The sequence below is a fragment of the Nicotiana sylvestris genome, chromosome 12 (genome assembly GCF_000393655.2).
Source record: "Nicotiana sylvestris chromosome 12, ASM39365v2, whole genome shotgun sequence".
In the NCBI taxonomy this organism is placed as follows: domain Eukaryota; kingdom Viridiplantae; phylum Streptophyta; class Magnoliopsida; order Solanales; family Solanaceae; genus Nicotiana; species Nicotiana sylvestris.
Window position 1 is genome coordinate 120758347 of NC_091068.1, and position 17124 is coordinate 120775470.

Sequence of the window (17124 nt, forward strand, 5' to 3'; positions counted from 1 at the left end):
TGCCTCGTGTACCATTCCAGTGCGGACCTGCTTACACTTTGACCAAAATAAGCTATCAGCAACTCATCATTTCCACTTGCCCCTCTCATCTTACTACAGAAACCTCGTAGATGTTCCATGGGATCACCATGTCCCCCATATAGATCAAACTTTGGCATCTTAAAACCTGTTGGCAACTGAACATCGGGGAAGGGACACAGATCTTTATAGGCCACACTAACTTGGCTGCCCAATCCATGCACATTCCTGAAGGATTGCTCCAGGCTTTTCACTTTACGAAGCACTTCGTCCTGCTCCGGATTCTTAGCCCGCCACTCAGTTTCTACCCGGAGCTGAAGGTGAGGGGTGTAAGTGTATGGCTCGTGTGCTTTGAAGGTGAGTTCGGGAGGATAGTACTGGTTGTCGTGAACCTGAAACACTGGTTCATTGGCTGATTTTTGCAACGTGGCGGGTGGAGGTGCTACGAAAACAGGAACAGTTGGTGGAGGAGGATTTTGTTTGGGTGGTGGAGCTTGGGGATTATAGGAAGTTTCCCCTTGATAGTATTGGGCAATGGGGAAACTCGTTGATGGACCAGTGGGAGGGTGTTCCGGAGTCCGAGCCGGTGAGAGGGTAGGAGTAGGGGGAAGGATTGACGATGTTTGTCCCCTAGTCCAGGCTAGATGCATCCCAGCTATCTCTTGTCTCAACCTGTCTACTTCCTCCTTCATCATTTGCATCTCTGTCTTTTCCTCCTCAACACTTTTGTCCGAACCAGACATACTTTCCGGAATGGGCCCTATAGATCTTGTGTGGTAATGGTAATCTGCCAGAACGTTCTAACGAGCTAACTGTTTCGAAATCTCTGGATCAACAACAAACTTGTTAGCGTTAGATTTTAACACATATTGCAATTTCACGTTGGGAATGCAATGTTTCTAGGCAGTTTAACTATTTTTAACATGTCTTTGCTTCGACTGCATGCGTCATTCCGGCTTACTTTCTTTATCTCTCTTTTTATGTCCTTCTTTTCCTTTCTTTTATTCACTTTGCCTTTTCTTTTTTCTTTTTAGTGGTGGTAGAATCTTATGTGGATTGCCTACGTATCATGTCCCCGCATGAATCAAACCGGGCGTAGTTCTGCCACATAAACGGTAAACAACAATAAAACATTTTTGGAATCGCTTAAAGTTGAATAACTTGCTCGAAAATCAAACGGCCCACATTCTCTAATCAAAAGAAATACAAACTCAAGCAAAATAAAATGACAGATTCCTTCCTCTATATGCCGATTTTGACCAAACGGCTGTTTTTGCAAACGTGACCCCTTCCCAATTTCATATGAATTTTGAGGCCGAGAAGATTATTTTATGACACTTCACAAACTTGTCCGTTCTTTTACGAAAATAGCCTTTTGACAACTGAAAGATACTCTAAGGCTATCTCGGCAAGAACGGTTTAAGACACCGCCGAAGCTGGCTCGGCTTATTTTGACCAAAAATCTAAACGGTATTCTTGACCACTGACTCTTTTTCTTATTATTTTTCAAAAAATAAAAGACCGGGTTTTGCCAACGCGACCTTTCAGCACCTCGGGGACGAAGATTTTAAGGTTGCTTTAGCTAACCGACCAAAATCCTAAAAACATGACCAAAGGTGGCCGTTTATGCAAAGTCAGCCTTCCGGCGTCCTTTTTGGGAACATTCGGCTATTTCTGACAAAAACAGCATCACCCAACTCTATGACGAAATTTTTTTGACATTTTTGGCTATTTTTGCAAAAGGGTAGGTTGGACCCGATGAGGGCTGCCTACGTATCTCACATCCTGTGAGAATCAAACCGGCGTAGTTCGGGCCGATCAGGAATAAAGGAAGTAAACTAACTTTTTTTTTTCGAATAAAATACTTACAAAGAAGAAAGAAAATATTTTTGGATTTCGATTTGTTTGTTTTTTTTTTTGAAAAGAAAGACGTCTAAAGAAATATTTTTTGAATTTTAACTTCTTTATCTTTTTTTTTTTTGGAAATTTCGAAAAAAACTTCTAAAGAAGAAAGGAAATATTTTTGGACTATTACTCTGAATTTATGAAAGAAATACCACAAAAGAAAAGAAAAAATATTTTTGAATCTTGAATTTTTTTTTGAATTTTTAAACAAATATTTTTTGGATTTTGAGAGAGATTAAAAGGAAATATTTTTGTATAATTTTTTTTAAAATTGAGGTCTAAAAGAAAGACTTTCTAAAGAAGCGAGTAACGGGAAATATTTTTTTGGATTTTTTTGAATATAGTGGGCCGGAACCGAAGAGGTTTGCCTACGTATCTCACATCCGGTGAGAATCAGACCTGCGTAGTTCGGGCAACATAAACTAAACTTGTAAACAAGACTCCTTTCTTTTGTTTTTCAAATAAATCAAACTAAAAAAGACAAATTTTTTTTTTCATTTTTCAAAATTTCGGCAGGGTTTTGACACTACTTGGACATTGGTTTTATTTTTCTAAAATAAGTAGTTATCTCCCTACACTGCTATTTTTTCTCTTTTTCACAATTTTTTCAAAAATTCCCGATTTCAGAAGCCGGTCAGCATGCAGATCTGAAGCAAATAAATGTGCAAAACAAACAGGATGCAGCATGATGGTCTTTTTTTCATTTCAGGTTGCTTGTCCTAGACGGACCCAACCCCTGTGTTGAGTCCCCTAAGTCAAATGCAATATGATGCAAATAAGCGTTCCTACTAGGGATCCGGCATGAAGTTTTGTTATACTAGGTTTATCCTGGGTGTTTGTTCTAGACCTGACTTACCCAAGCGGACAACTTGAGCCGAGGATGAGAATTGCGTATCGGTAACCAAAAGATCATCCGATTTTGCAACTCCTCCGAATCCTCGTTCTATTTTGGGATAGGACACTAACAGAAAGAAGTCACGACCAGCGTGCACTCCTCAAAAGAGAGAAGAGAGGGATTTCGTAGCAGTTTATATATACAGTTCAGATAATATCAAAGCGGTAAGGGTAACATTTTGCACATTTAGGCTAAAACATGTAATAAAATCAGATAATAAATGAAGCCAAATAATAACAATTATTCTAAGCTTGAATTCTTGAACCCTGAACCAGAGATTCTGGGTTACCTCCCCAGCAGATATTCAGTCCCCTAAGTCAAATGCAACATGATGCAAATAAACTCTCCTACTAGGGATCCGGCATGAAGTCAAGTTATTCTAGGTTCAACCTGGGTATATGTTCTAGACAGTGTACCCGAGCGGACAACTCAAGTTGAGGAAGGAGCTCCTTTCCAGGAACCAAAAGGCCAACCGACTTAGAAACTTTCTGAGCCTCTTTTATTTCAGGGTATGGCACTAACAGAATAGGGAGTCTCAACTAGTAAGCACATCCACGATTAGAAATTCCCAAGATGCATGTATGACCTTTCTTATGTCCAGGTTGTTATTTAAGTTGTTGATGTTATTATTGTTCCTGTTTTTTCATAGTTCCCATATACAATAGGGAAATATAGTAGTCCACTTTCCGGAATAATTGCAATTCTTAATGAAGAAATCTCTTAAGTTTGCTAGCCAGTTTTTATTATTCTCAATATCCAGAGGTGGTAAGCCCATTTTATCCCAAAAGTGCATTGAGATAGAACAACTAGTAAAGATGTGTTGTATGTCTTCAACTCCTACTCTACAAATTGTATAGTTGGGATAAATATTGATACCTATTTTAGCTAAGTAGGCCCGACAAGGAATAAGGTTGTGCATGCATTGCCATAAAAAGAATTTAATTTTAACCGAGAAATGGAGCTCCAAAATCCATTTAAAGGGTCTTGTGGTAGGGTCATATTCATGGATTAGTTTATAGCAAGACTTAGTCGAAAAGTTACCTGAAGAATTAGGATGCCAACATATTTTTTCAGTTGTTAAACCTTTGCCAAGAGTAGGATTGGAGAGAATGTTGTTGAGGATATTGTCAGGTAGTTCAAAAGAGATGACCTTGCTATTCCATTCATTCCTCTGAATGAGGTTTTTTAAACAAAGGTCCAGATCACTTATGTTGAGGGGACCTTCAATTAGGCTTCTAAGTGGTTTATAATTATAAATCCAAATGTTGTTCCAAATGTTAGTATTGGAGTTGGTACAAGGGTGCCATAGAATCCCCTTATTGCAAACTTTCCAACCTTGTAAAATAGATTTTCAGATAAAGGAGGAGTTATGTATGGTATTCCTAGTGCCATATTTGGATAGCAAAATTTGACCCCAGGGAGATGAAGTATTATTAAGGAGTATCCAAACAAGACTAGAAAGAAGGGCTAGATTGTTTGACTTTGCTTGATGAATCCCTAATCCTCCCTTAGTTTTATCCCTAGTAACAACTTGCCAATTGATTAGGTGTAGTTTTTTGTTGGAATTAGAGGAACCCCAGATAAAGTCCCTTTGGACCTTGTCGATATTTTTTAGGATTTTAGGAGGTAGAAGAGTGTATTGCATGGAGTGAGTAGGGATAGCACTCAAAGTGTTTGAGGCCAGAGTGGTTCTTCCTGCCATGTTCAAGAAGGAAACACTTCCAGTGTGACAATTTGGATTGCATTTTGTCAATTAAAAACTGGAAGTCTTTAGCTCTAGGAGAGTGGCTAAGAATTGGAAAGCCTAGGTAATTGCCAAATTCCTTCGTTGATTTAATACAAAAGAGGTCCGTTAAAAAAAAAATTAATTCAAGGGGCAGTGGTTAGGCAACACAATTTTGGACTTTGTTTTGTTAATGGCAAGTCCAGATTCAGTGCAAAAGAAATCAAGACAAGATTTGATACAAAAACTCATTTTTTTGTTAGCCTTGCCCATTAGGGTAATATCATCCGTAAAGAAGATATGAGAGAAGTTAGGATTTTTATGTTTAAAATAGATGGGGTCCCATTGCAACGTATCTACTTGATAATTTATTAGTCGAGATAATAACTCAAGGAAAAGAATGAAAATATAGGGGGAATGAGGGTCACCTTGACGAATTCCTCGACTTGGTTGGAAGAAGCTAGTTCTCACACCATTTACTATGATACTCATGGAGCTTGTACAAATGCAATGCATTATTAGACGGGATAGTTTAGGGGGAAATTTAAAAAACCTAAGAGTTTTATAAACAAAGGACCATTCAATTACTTTAAATTTTTTAAATTTTCAGGTACCTTTATATTTATTTTTTAATTCCAACCTTCTTTTACTTTTAAATTTTTTAAAATTTCAGCAAAACTTTTTATTTTTTTTAATTTTCTACATTCTTTTACTTTTTTTTTAAAAGAGAATTCCACCTATTTTTACTTTTATATTTTTTTATTCAATACTTCCCTTTTTCTTATTTTTTAAATCATTCCCAAATTATTATTTTTTTTAAAATAAATATTTTCGGAAAGTGATAATTCACCTTTTTTTTGGTATTTTTATCCTATAATAAAAAGTTTAATAAAGCTAAAACAATAGTAGGTTAAAAACCCCTAAAATATTTACATAAAAGAAGTCTTAAAAAATTAAATGTTGTCAAAAATTAGGTGTTCACAACAATGATATATCAGATTTTGAGACTATCAAATGTGATTTATATGAACTAGGGTAATGCATACTTTACGATCTACTTGCAGGTTTGCACTCGATGAGAGGCTATATACTCCTAACAAATGTATAGCACTTAGCTCTCACAGTGTGTTGGTCGCACAATCTACTTCCCTGTATGAATGATTGAGGAGATGAGTTGAGAATATGTTTCTCAAGCTAGATGAGCACTCCCATTATGTGTGAGTGGGAGATGTAGGAAATACTGGCTCCATCCATAAGGGGTTCTCTAAGGTCCAATAGGGTTATTGTTTAACCCTAATATTCCCTATATAAGTACATTTAGTGTGTACAGAAAAAGAAGACTCTAAGCTGTATTTTTCCACGCGCTCTTTCTCTCTCTCAATCCAAACAAGGGTTTAGACTGTGGAATTGGGGTTGCTCCAACACACCATGACAATCATCGCCGACCAGTAATTCCAGTCGCGATTCAATCCATTTTCGCTTCCGCTTCACGAAGAACAAATAAGTTCTCGTTTTATGATTTACGCGCTATCTAATATGTTTAGATTAATGTGTTCCTTCACACCTCCTTCTATAACTCCAACACTGGCACTCTCCTCCAAAAGCTCAGCCACTAACAAACGTATATGTGGAAATTTCAATGCATGCACTTACTCAATCCTTAATCTACTTGCCAACTCATTGCCAGCAAATCACCTTATTGATATAGACCACATGCAAGTTAGCACCCTACCATCGTCCAAAATAATCAACAACACTTGGCAAAGGGAATTATCCAAGTGTCAATAAAAATAAATTCCCCAATCACCGTAAATCCTTCTGATCAAGCTTCCTCTACCCTCATGCATGCAAAATACAATTCAATAGATTTGCAATTATTACCACCAAATATACACTCAACCACAATAATTATATCTTCCTCTCCAAATAGCCATGAACAATCCTCAAACCAATCTCAATCACAACAGGAACCCTTTAACCATCCTCCTAAGGAAAACGATGGCTCACTTCCCCTATTCCTGCCGCAAATTCTATTCCATCCTCCACCTTTGTATTTCTACCCCCTCTTCCCTGCTAGGACCCCGATACTCGGATAGAACAGGGGCTACAAGAACATGTAACCTTCTTCCCAATGACCATCAATGATAAAGAGGTATGTATTGTTCTCCAAAATCCAAACTTCCTGGCACAATTAATTTCAGAAGATATGGCACTAGCCATGGGGAATTATATAAAACATATATGGCTAGACAACATCCTAGACCCATTAGCCCTAACATTAGCTCCTGCCCTCTTTTGCAACATGTGAGCACACTAAAATCTTGCACATCACTTCAATCCCCTCAACAACATAAGGTTATTGTACCAACTCCCATTCTTTACTCCAGTCAATCAAGCGAAGGACAATCCCATCTTTTATCCATGGAAACAATCCCACAACACAATCCAATCCTTCTAGATATCCACAACCAACAATACACTCACAACGATCAAGAACAAGAGGATCAAGAGATTGTAAAAGAGTTGGTAGAGGAAATAATAATTCCATAGGTCAAGGGATCGTTCACCAAAATTCCAAACATCAAAGAAGCATCTCTCATTGTATTCTAGGAGATTATAGACATGGAGTACATATTCAAGTGCCCATTAGCTCTTTACGAATGCTCCATCGACATCTGACCTCCAATCCTCAAAGAAAAGGGAACTTTGCAGTAGTACTGCGCCCTTCTCTGAGGAAGTTCACTCAACTCACACAAGAGGGACTGGGGAACACCAAAGTCAATACCAACCAACTTCTAATGAATAGGATGGATGTAAAGACTGCCTTTCTCAATGGAGAACTAGATGATGAAATCTATATGGAACAACCTGATTGTTTCATTGAAAAGGGCCACAAACAAAAAGTTTGTAGACTTTTGAAGTCTATTTAAGGCCTTAAACAATTTTCAAGGAAGTGGTATATATACTTTCAGAATGTTCTTGTATCCAATGGTTTTACCATGCTAGATGAAAACCATTACGTTTATACCAAGAGATCAAGAAACATGCTTGTGATTTTAACATTGTATGCAGATGACATTCTTATAGCTGGAAATGATAAGGAGTTTATAACCGAGATAAAGTCATTGTTATCATCTCAATTTGATATGAAAGATATGGGCAAAACTACGTATATTCTTGGAGTTAAGATTTCAAGAGATCGTCCAAAGAAACTATTGTATCTCTTACAAGAGAATTACATTAGAAAAGTTCTTGAATGATTCAATATGCAAAATAGTAGCTCAGTTGAAACTCCTATCAGTAAAGGCCATACATTGGGAAGTCAGATGTGTCCTAAGACTCCTGAAGAGACAGAAAGAATGAGCCAAGTTCCTTATAGGAGCGCAGTCAGAAGTCTAATGTATGCTATGGTGTGCATTAGACCTGATATCTGTCAAGCAGTTAGCTTGGTAAGTAGATATCAAACCGACCCAGGTTTAGCACATTGGCAAGAAGTAAAGAGGATCATGAGATATCTGAAGGGAACTGCTTATTATGCCCTTTGTTATCAAAGCGGCAATGACCTGTGATTAGTTGGATACAGTGATGCTGATCATGGAGGAGATCTAGACGAGAGGAAGTGTACCTCAGGATATGTTTTCTTACTCAGTGATGGCACCATATCATGGAGCAGTAAGAAACAATCATGTGTATCACTATCAACGATGGAAGCCGAATACGTGGCTTTCGCATCAGCAACACAAGAAGCTGTTTGGTTGAAAAAGTTCTTGGATCACTTGCTGGATATCACTGAAAATACTGAACCAGTATTAGTATGACTGTGAGGCTGCAATATCCTCCACCAAGGACCCAAAGTTTCATTGTAAAACCAAACATATAGATATCAAGTATAACTATGCGAGAGACATGGTTAGACGCAAGGTAGTGAATGTGAAGTATGTGTCAACAAAAGATATGCTAACAAATCCATTGACCAAGACTTTGTCTAGAGATGTATTTGTGAGACATACTAGGTCTCAAGGCTTGCGTAGACTCTGAGATACTTTATTTTGTTATTTATTTTCCCGTGTTCACAAAATTGATATTCTCTGATTATTAATAAAGTTTATTTACATACATACATATTTTTATTATTGAATGTTATGTACATTCTTTGTTAATTTTTTAAAGTATATCGAGTAGACAAGAGGTTGGCCTTCTAACACAGAAAACTGCCTCCTTATCTTAGTGATGTGAGGAGATGAGACATGACTTTAAGCAAAATTATCATAAGGATAATTTGAGAGCTATTCGCTTAAAATTAGAATGTCACTTAAACAATGACATATGGTCATTATGGTGTAAAACGTTCACCTAGTCTACTTTGTGAGCCAGATGTATGTTAGAAATGATATTGTAGATCAAAGAACTCAAATTTAGATATTTATGGTGTCTAAATATAATTTGTACAACATTCTTTATGAGATAAAGACATACATTCCCTGGGAAAAGGGACAAAATACTGTAGCACATGTTTCATATCATGTGTGCTAATATCGGTCAATTGGGTTAACATAAGTTCATTCTCCACTTATTGTTGTGTAAGACCCAGAGTTTTTTTGAAAGCTCAAGATTTTATACCCTTAGAGACTCCGATCAGATACTTGAGACTTAGTGTGATGTTAGCAATGTTTTAAAAGGCGAAGGCGTGAGGCGGGGTGTTTTGCTTAATACGGGGCGAGGCGAAAGCCTCGAAACATAGGGCGTAAGCTCCATGAATCTTTAATTTTTTAGTTTATGAATTAATAATATAGTATTATAACACAATAAAAATATAAATGATACATTATAAGTTCATATGAAATATAAAATATGCAGTTTGATAATATTTTTCAAGAAATTATAATTTTAATTGTTTGAAAGTAGAGAGGTTGTAGTAACCTCTTTAAAAGTAAATACTCAATAAATTTTATCAATACTGTAATTTAAAATATTACTTCTTCATGAATAAATATAAAATAATTTTTAAATAATAAAACAAGAAATATATGATAATTTTGAGAGACATAGAACTAAGACGTGAAGATCTATCAAGTAAGGATCGATATAAATTTTGATTATCTATTTTTAGAAGAAATATTCAAATGATATTCACCATCACGATATTCTCAATTAGTAACTATGCAATACTATAGTTCGTTATTTGAGTTATTCATAATTTTTATATTCCTATAGATAAAAAGAACTTTAATCATTCATTTGTTAAAGAATTTTGAGAGTCAACAGTGTAAATTAGTGAATTAAACACATGATTTGCATAGGAGCTGTTGGGCGAGTCCCGAGCGTTGAGCGTTATGCATGCTTAGGGCGTAGAGTCAAGCGTTTGGGGGCGTAAGCCTCAAAGAACTAAGCCCCACACATGAATCTCAAGGCGTTTTGATAGTGCCCCGCCCCGGGGCGAGCCTTGATGCGAGTCCCAAAAGAGCCTTTGAAAACACTGGATGTTAGCTATCTTAGTGTGTTTCCAAAAGACCATGTACACCGATTCGGTCTAGTGGAGCATATCTAGAAAAGCAGGCATACTAATGTTAAGGGAATCGTGAGAAGAGGAATATCACTGATAGAATCTCATTTATTTGTATTCATTGGTACACCAATTATAACTTATGAGTTATGATTATGAATATAAGAAATAATGATATATGAGATTTTGAGACTATATCAAATGTGATTTATATGATCTAGGGTACTGCATACTTTATGATCTATTTGCAGGTTTGCGCTCGATGAGAGGCTATATACTCCTAAAAGATGTATAGCACTTAGCTCTCACAGTATGTTGGTCGCACGGTCTACTTCCATGTATGAATAATTGAGGAGATGAGTTGAGAATATGTTTCTCAGGCTAGATGAGCACTCCCATTATGTGTTAGTGGGAGATATAGGAAATATTGGCTCCACCCATAAGGAGTTCTCTAAGGCCCAATAGGGTTATTAGTTAACCCTAATATTCCCTATATAAGTACACTTAGTGTGTACACAAAGAAGACTCTAAGCAGTATTTTTCCACGCGCTCTTTCTCTCTCTCAATCCAAACAAGGGTTTAGACTGTGGAATTAGGGTTGCTCCAACATACCGTGACAATCACCGCCGACTAATAATTCCAGCCGCGGTTCAATCCATTTTTGCTTCTGCTTCACGAAGAACAAGTAAGTTTCCTTTTTACGATTTACGCGCTATCTAATATGTTTAGATTAACGTGTTCCTTCACACCTTATTCGATAACTCCAACACTGGCACTCTCCTCCAAAAGCTCAGCCAGTAACAAACGTACACGTGGAAATTTCAATGCATGCACTTACTCAATCCTTAATCTACTTGCCAACTCATTGCTAGCAAATCACCTTACTGATATAGACCATACGCAAGTTAGCACCCTACCATCGTCCAAAATAATCAACAACACCTTGCAAAGGGAATTAGCCAAGTGTCAATAAAAATAAATTCCCCAATCAATGTAAATCCTTCTCATCAAGCTTCCTCTACCCTCATGCTTGCAAAATCCAATTCAATAGATTTGCAATTATTACCATCAAATACACACTCAACCACAGTAATTATATCTTCCTCTCCAAATAGCCATTAACAATCCTCAAACCAATCTCAATCACAACAGGAACCCTTTAACCTTCATGCTAAGGAAAATGATGGCTCACTTCCCTCATTCCTACCGGAAATTCCATTCCATCCCCCAACATTTGTATTTCCACCCCTTCTTCCCTACCAGGACCCCCAGACTTGGATAGAGCAGGGGCTACAAAAACACGCAACCTTCTTCCCAATGACCATCAATGGTCAAGAGGTATAAATTGTTCTCTAAAATCCAAACTTTCTGGCACAATTAATTTTGGAAGATATGGCACTAGTCGTGGGGAATTACATAAACCATATGTGGCTAGATAACATCCTAGACCCACTAGCCCCAACAATAGCTCCTGCCCTCTTTTGCAACATGCGAGCACACTGAAATCTCCCACATCACTTCAACCCCCTCAACAACATAAAGTTACTTTACCAACTCCTATTCTTTACTCCAGTCAATCAAGCGATGGACAACCCCATCTTTTATCCATGGCAACAATCCCACAGCACAATCCGATCCCTCTAGATATCCACAACCAACAACACACTCACAACGAGCAAGAACAAGAAGATCAAGAGATAGTAGAAGAGATGGTAGAGGAAATAATAATTCCATAGGTCAAGGGATCGTTCATCAAAATTCCAAGCATCAAAGAAGCATCTCTCATGCTATTCTAGGAGATGACGGACATGGAGTACATATTCAAGTGCCCATTAGCTCTTTACAAATGCTCCATCGAGATCTGACATCCAATCCTCAAAGCAACGGGAACTTTGCAGTAGTACTGAGCCCTTCTCTGAGGAAGTTCACTCAACTCTCACAGGAGGGACTGGGGAACACCAATTTCAACACCAACCAACTTTTAATGAATAGACAAATGATTCTTGTAGTGCGGAATATTAGAGGTGCTAATAGTGATGACTTTAAAAGAAATTTTAGAGACTTAGTACTCATAATCCCTGCATGGTTGCTCTTCTGGAGACTAAAATGGCTGACCATACTATACTCTACGATGAGTTCCACTTCACTGATATGCTTGAGGTCCCAGCCATAGGTTTTGCTGGCGGGATCGATATTTTTTGGTTTAGAAATTTGGTTACTACCAATATTATTAGCAAGTCACGCCAAAAAATTCATACAACGCTACAGGTTTCTCCTAACCAACCTTCATGTCTTATTAGTATTATCTACTCTAGTAATTCACTCAATCTCCGTAATAACCTTTGAAATAATCTGTGCTCCATAGTGGACATTTACTATGGACCTTAGCTAGTGGGTGGGGATTTTAATGAAATTCTCTCATAAAATGAAAGTGGTAGATCCATTAACACTAACCGTTCCTCATGTTTTTGGTCTTGTGTGAATTATTGCAACTTAATTGACCTAGGTTTTAAAGGAGCAAAATATTCCTCATATTTTTGGTCTTGTGTGAATTATTGCAACTTAATTGACCTAGGCTTTAAAAGAGCAAAATATACTTGGACCAATCGTAGAGTTAATTCCAATGGTCTTATTCTAGAAAGACTAGATAGACATCGTGCTAATTCTCTTTGGCTAGACCAATATCCTGATGTCTCTATTATTCACATACCTAGAATACACTCAGACCATACTCCTCTACTACTGAACTTTACCAAACCTAGCCCTCTCCCTAATAAGAAACTTTTTAGACTTGAAACTTTTTGATGTTATCACCATGAATTTGATAATATTGTTAAGGATTCTTGGCATGGGAAGCAACTGCTCGAAGCCACTAGCTGTTTCCAACATACGGCTTTGGATTAGGTCAAATCTATCTTTGGTAACACTAATAGGAAAAAAAAAATAGAATTCTTAATAGGCTCAATGTAATTCAATTTTACCATGTTATCCTACTGGCCACTTTCTACACTTACTGGAAAATGACCTTATAAATGACTATAATAACCTCTTGAAAATTGAGGAAGACTATTGAAAAATTTGGTCTCGCATAAATTTACTTAATGACGGCGATGCAAATATAAAATTACCTAAGTGTAGTGAATTGTATGAGAAAAACAAATAGTGTATCCTTCTTCAAAGATAGTGATGGTAGCTGGATCAATGACCCAGGGCAAATCCTAGATTATACGTCGGAATTTTTCCAAAAGGCTTTCCAAACTGACCATATAGATACACCATGGAAAAATATTCTTAATTCACAAACTTATTTTGACAACATAGACCTCTCAGATCTAGACTATCCATTGAAAGATTTTGGGGTTGTCCGTGCAATTTTTTCCTTTAAGCCTTTTAAAGCACCAGGCCCTGACGGAATTCCCCCATTCTTTTATCAAAAATATTGGCATGTGATCAGGAATTCCGTTTTAACATTTTGCCACAACATCTTTAAAAATCTTTCAGTTCCAAAAACTCTCAACTCTACCTATATCTGTCTCATTCCTAAATTCCATAATGCAAACAATCTCAACAATTTTTGCCCAGCGGGTCTTTGCAACACTATCTATAAGGTTATTACTAAGATTATCTTTAACAAGATTAAGCCTACCTTGATAGGCTGATTCACCCCTATCAATCTAGTTTTCTCAAAGACAAACAGACTAGTGATAATGCCATAATAATTCAAGAGATTATTAACCATTTCCAAAAAATTAAGGGTCGCCGGGGCAAAGTCCTCTTAAAAATCGATCTTGAAAAGGCCTTCGACAGACTTGAATGGTCCTTTATATACTGAGCCCTCCTTTTCTTTAAATTCCCTTCGTGAATCACTAAGCTTATCATGAGTTGCATCGACACCTCTAGAATTGCTATTTTAGTTTAATGGGTCCAAAACAAGTTCTTTTTATCCATTTAGGGATATTCGGCAAGGTGACCCAATGTAACCATATCTATTTATACTATGTATGGAACTACTCCAAATATATAAGTCACCAAGATAATATTGGTTTTGGGATCCAATCAAGCTTAATCCCACCGGTCCATTATTCTCTCATTTATTCTATGTGGATGATTTAACTCTTTCAGCTTATTCCAATTTAAAATCAATCCATACCATAAAATGAAGCCTTCAATTCTTCTCCTTAATTTCTGTGCAAAAAATCAATACCACCAAACCCAATGTTATCTTTTCCAAGAACTGTGACCCACAAACCAAAAGTCACCTCGCAAATATTCTCAATATTAAAATTAGTGAGAACTTTTGAAAATACTTGGGATTTCCTATCTCATGCGCAAACCTAAGGCTTCTGACTTGCGCTTCATCATTGACAACATGAATTTAAACTAACTAGTTGGAAAATAATTTTTTTTTCTATTGCAGGAAGAACAATATTAGCTAGATCAACTCTTAACTCTATCCTCAATTACTCAATGCAATACATCCTACTTTCCTCCTTTATACTTAAACAAATCGAGAAAATCCAAAGAGACTTCACTTGGGGCACTACCACTTTGAAAAAGAAAATCCACTACATCAAATGGGCCTCAGTTACCCAACCCAAACAAGCTGAGGGCCCAGGTCTCAGGAACGCAACAGACAAAAACATGGCCTCACTTGCCAGCCTCTCTTGGTGGCTCTTCACCAACCCAGGCTCCATTTGGGTCATAACACTTATTAGCCAATACAACCATAAGAGAAATCCCACCTCTCACTCCTTCATTTGGAACAACATACTGACAAGTTGGAAAATCTATATTAAAGGTCTTGAATGGATAATTGGTCCAGGAAACATTAGTTGTTCGCTTTCCCATTAAATACTTTAATCCAAGGGTTGTTGAAACAGTCAGACCTATTTCTCAAAGTCAGGGACCTTTGGACAAATAACCAATGTGATCTTTCTAAGTTATCCTTTGAACTCCCTTCAAGATCAGAATTCTCTCCATAAACCGCACTAGCATCAATAATACTAGGGATATCCCAATCTGGGTGCTTATTCCAAATGGTATTTTCTTTGCCAACTCTGCCTACAAGATAATCTCCCATCCACCATCCACCAACTATAATTTCTATTGGATTTGGAAACTAAATACACTACATAAAATCAAATTCCTTCTCTGGCAATGCTCCCATAATCGACTTCCCACTAAGCACTACCTCCATCACATTGGCATCGACATAGACACTACTTGTTCAATTTGTAAAGGTGCTGAGGAGACCAGTACTCACATTTTCTTTGACTTCCTAATAGCAATGAACTTTTGGAATGATGCACATCCAAACTTTCTACTATTAAGTCCTTACTCTGAACACTAGCTCACTTTACAACTTAGCTTATGCCTACACTCCTACTTACATGGAATTGCTGGCCCTTAGAACTGGACTACAATTAGCTTATGAGAAGAATTTTCTTTTCATAGTTTGGAGATTGAAATTGATGCTACGGATGTCATCCACCTACTTGGACTTTACGGTTGTTCACTTTATACTAATTTGATTACTGGTGCAGGTCACTGCTGAAGAAACTGGCCCACCGATCTGGCATAACTTTACGGAAGGAAACAAAGTTGCTCACTTTTTGGCTACTAAAGGATCCAAGCAGGAAAGCAACAGCCCACTATCACTTTGGATATACCCTCCTGCTGCATTTTTGAAGCTTCTCCATGAAGACAAAATCGGCTCAACTAGTTCTATGCTCGTGTCTACAAATGTTCTTAATAGTTTGGTTGAAGTTGGAAATCCTTTTGCTAATTGTAGTCCTAATATCAACAACCCTATGACTGTAACTGCCCGTGATACCAATGGGACCTCAGCTTTACCTAATCGTACTATCTAATGAATGAAATTTTTGTATTTCTACCCACAAAAAATGGGAGTCAAAGAAATCTCTTTACCACAACGCGTTATTCTAAATATCCCTCCAATACTCTTTTAAGAATAAAAGACGTAAGTTATGGTGATCCTATGTGATTCAATTTTTTAATTATATAAGTAAAAATATTTAAAAATTAATTTTCACATTTACACCGAAAAGATATATCGACTTTTGCGTTCTAGAAATTGTCATTTTCCTTAAGTCGGAACTGTACTATTTACTTTCAATGTTGTCTCTTATGCCGTGATATTTCTTGAAGAAAAACTATAGAATAAATGTTCAACGTAATAAGTAGGAACCTTTTTTTGACAAATTGAAAAAATCATTGGAGATGGCAAAACGAATATTACATTACTCATAGGGTTTGAACCACCAACCTCAATTGTGGAAGGATACGTCTCATTACTCGTGAGTTTGATTTTTTTCATGAGCCAAGCACATCAAAGGTTTTTTTTTTTTTTTTTTTAATGGTGAAACTCGACTCCAAAATCTCCTCTTGGTCGGATACCACATTGATCTCTGCGATCACTTGATCTAAAAATATAATCTTTTATGTGAGACTATCACGCTTCAATATTGACAAGTCCAAGATAATCTTACACACACACAAAAAGAGAGAGAGAGAGAGAAAAGAAGAAAGAATTCCAATGCAAAGGATGTTGCGGAGTTTACATTATGTCTTCTAGTGGTTGCTATCATATGTGGCAAGTCTATCAGCAACTTTATTTAAAGAACCAAATTACAATTTCTGCTATAAAGATAATTATGCCGCCACTTCTAACAACTAGCATTCATCAGACAACTTTTAAATGTTAAGCATACACAGTGTGAAGCCTATTCAAGAGGTGTCGGTAAATACTTGCCTTCATCTACGTTTACACCAAATCAAACAATTTAACTGCCGTAGTTATAAATTGAAGAGATACACGTCTTGCATTCATTGTTTTATATAAACACAAAGTGCATGTAAGTTTTTACCATTATTTGTCCTCCTACTAGAGATAATTGATATACTATATTGCGTAGACTGTTCATAATATGCATGTCATTATTATGTCCCAAGAAATGAAGAATAGATAATGAAATTGTAGTTACACAGAAAAGCATCATCTGCTATTCTGACTAATTTGGTTAGTCCACTACCAGATGTAGTTAGCAAGAAAATGATGAA

At 36.9% G+C, this 17124-nt stretch overlaps 1 protein-coding gene across 1 annotated transcript; it reads left to right on the forward strand.

The window, feature by feature from the left end:
- The first annotated feature begins 7807 nt into the window (after window positions 1-7807).
- LOC138883629 (secreted RxLR effector protein 161-like) lies at window positions 7808-8359 on the forward strand. The gene is made up of 2 exons (XM_070164325.1): window positions 7808-8015; window positions 8115-8359. Exons 1-2 carry the CDS (start codon window positions 7808-7810, stop codon window positions 8357-8359), a joined length of 453 nt encoding a protein of 150 aa, XP_070020426.1.
- Window positions 8360-17124: the final 8765 nt, after the last annotated feature.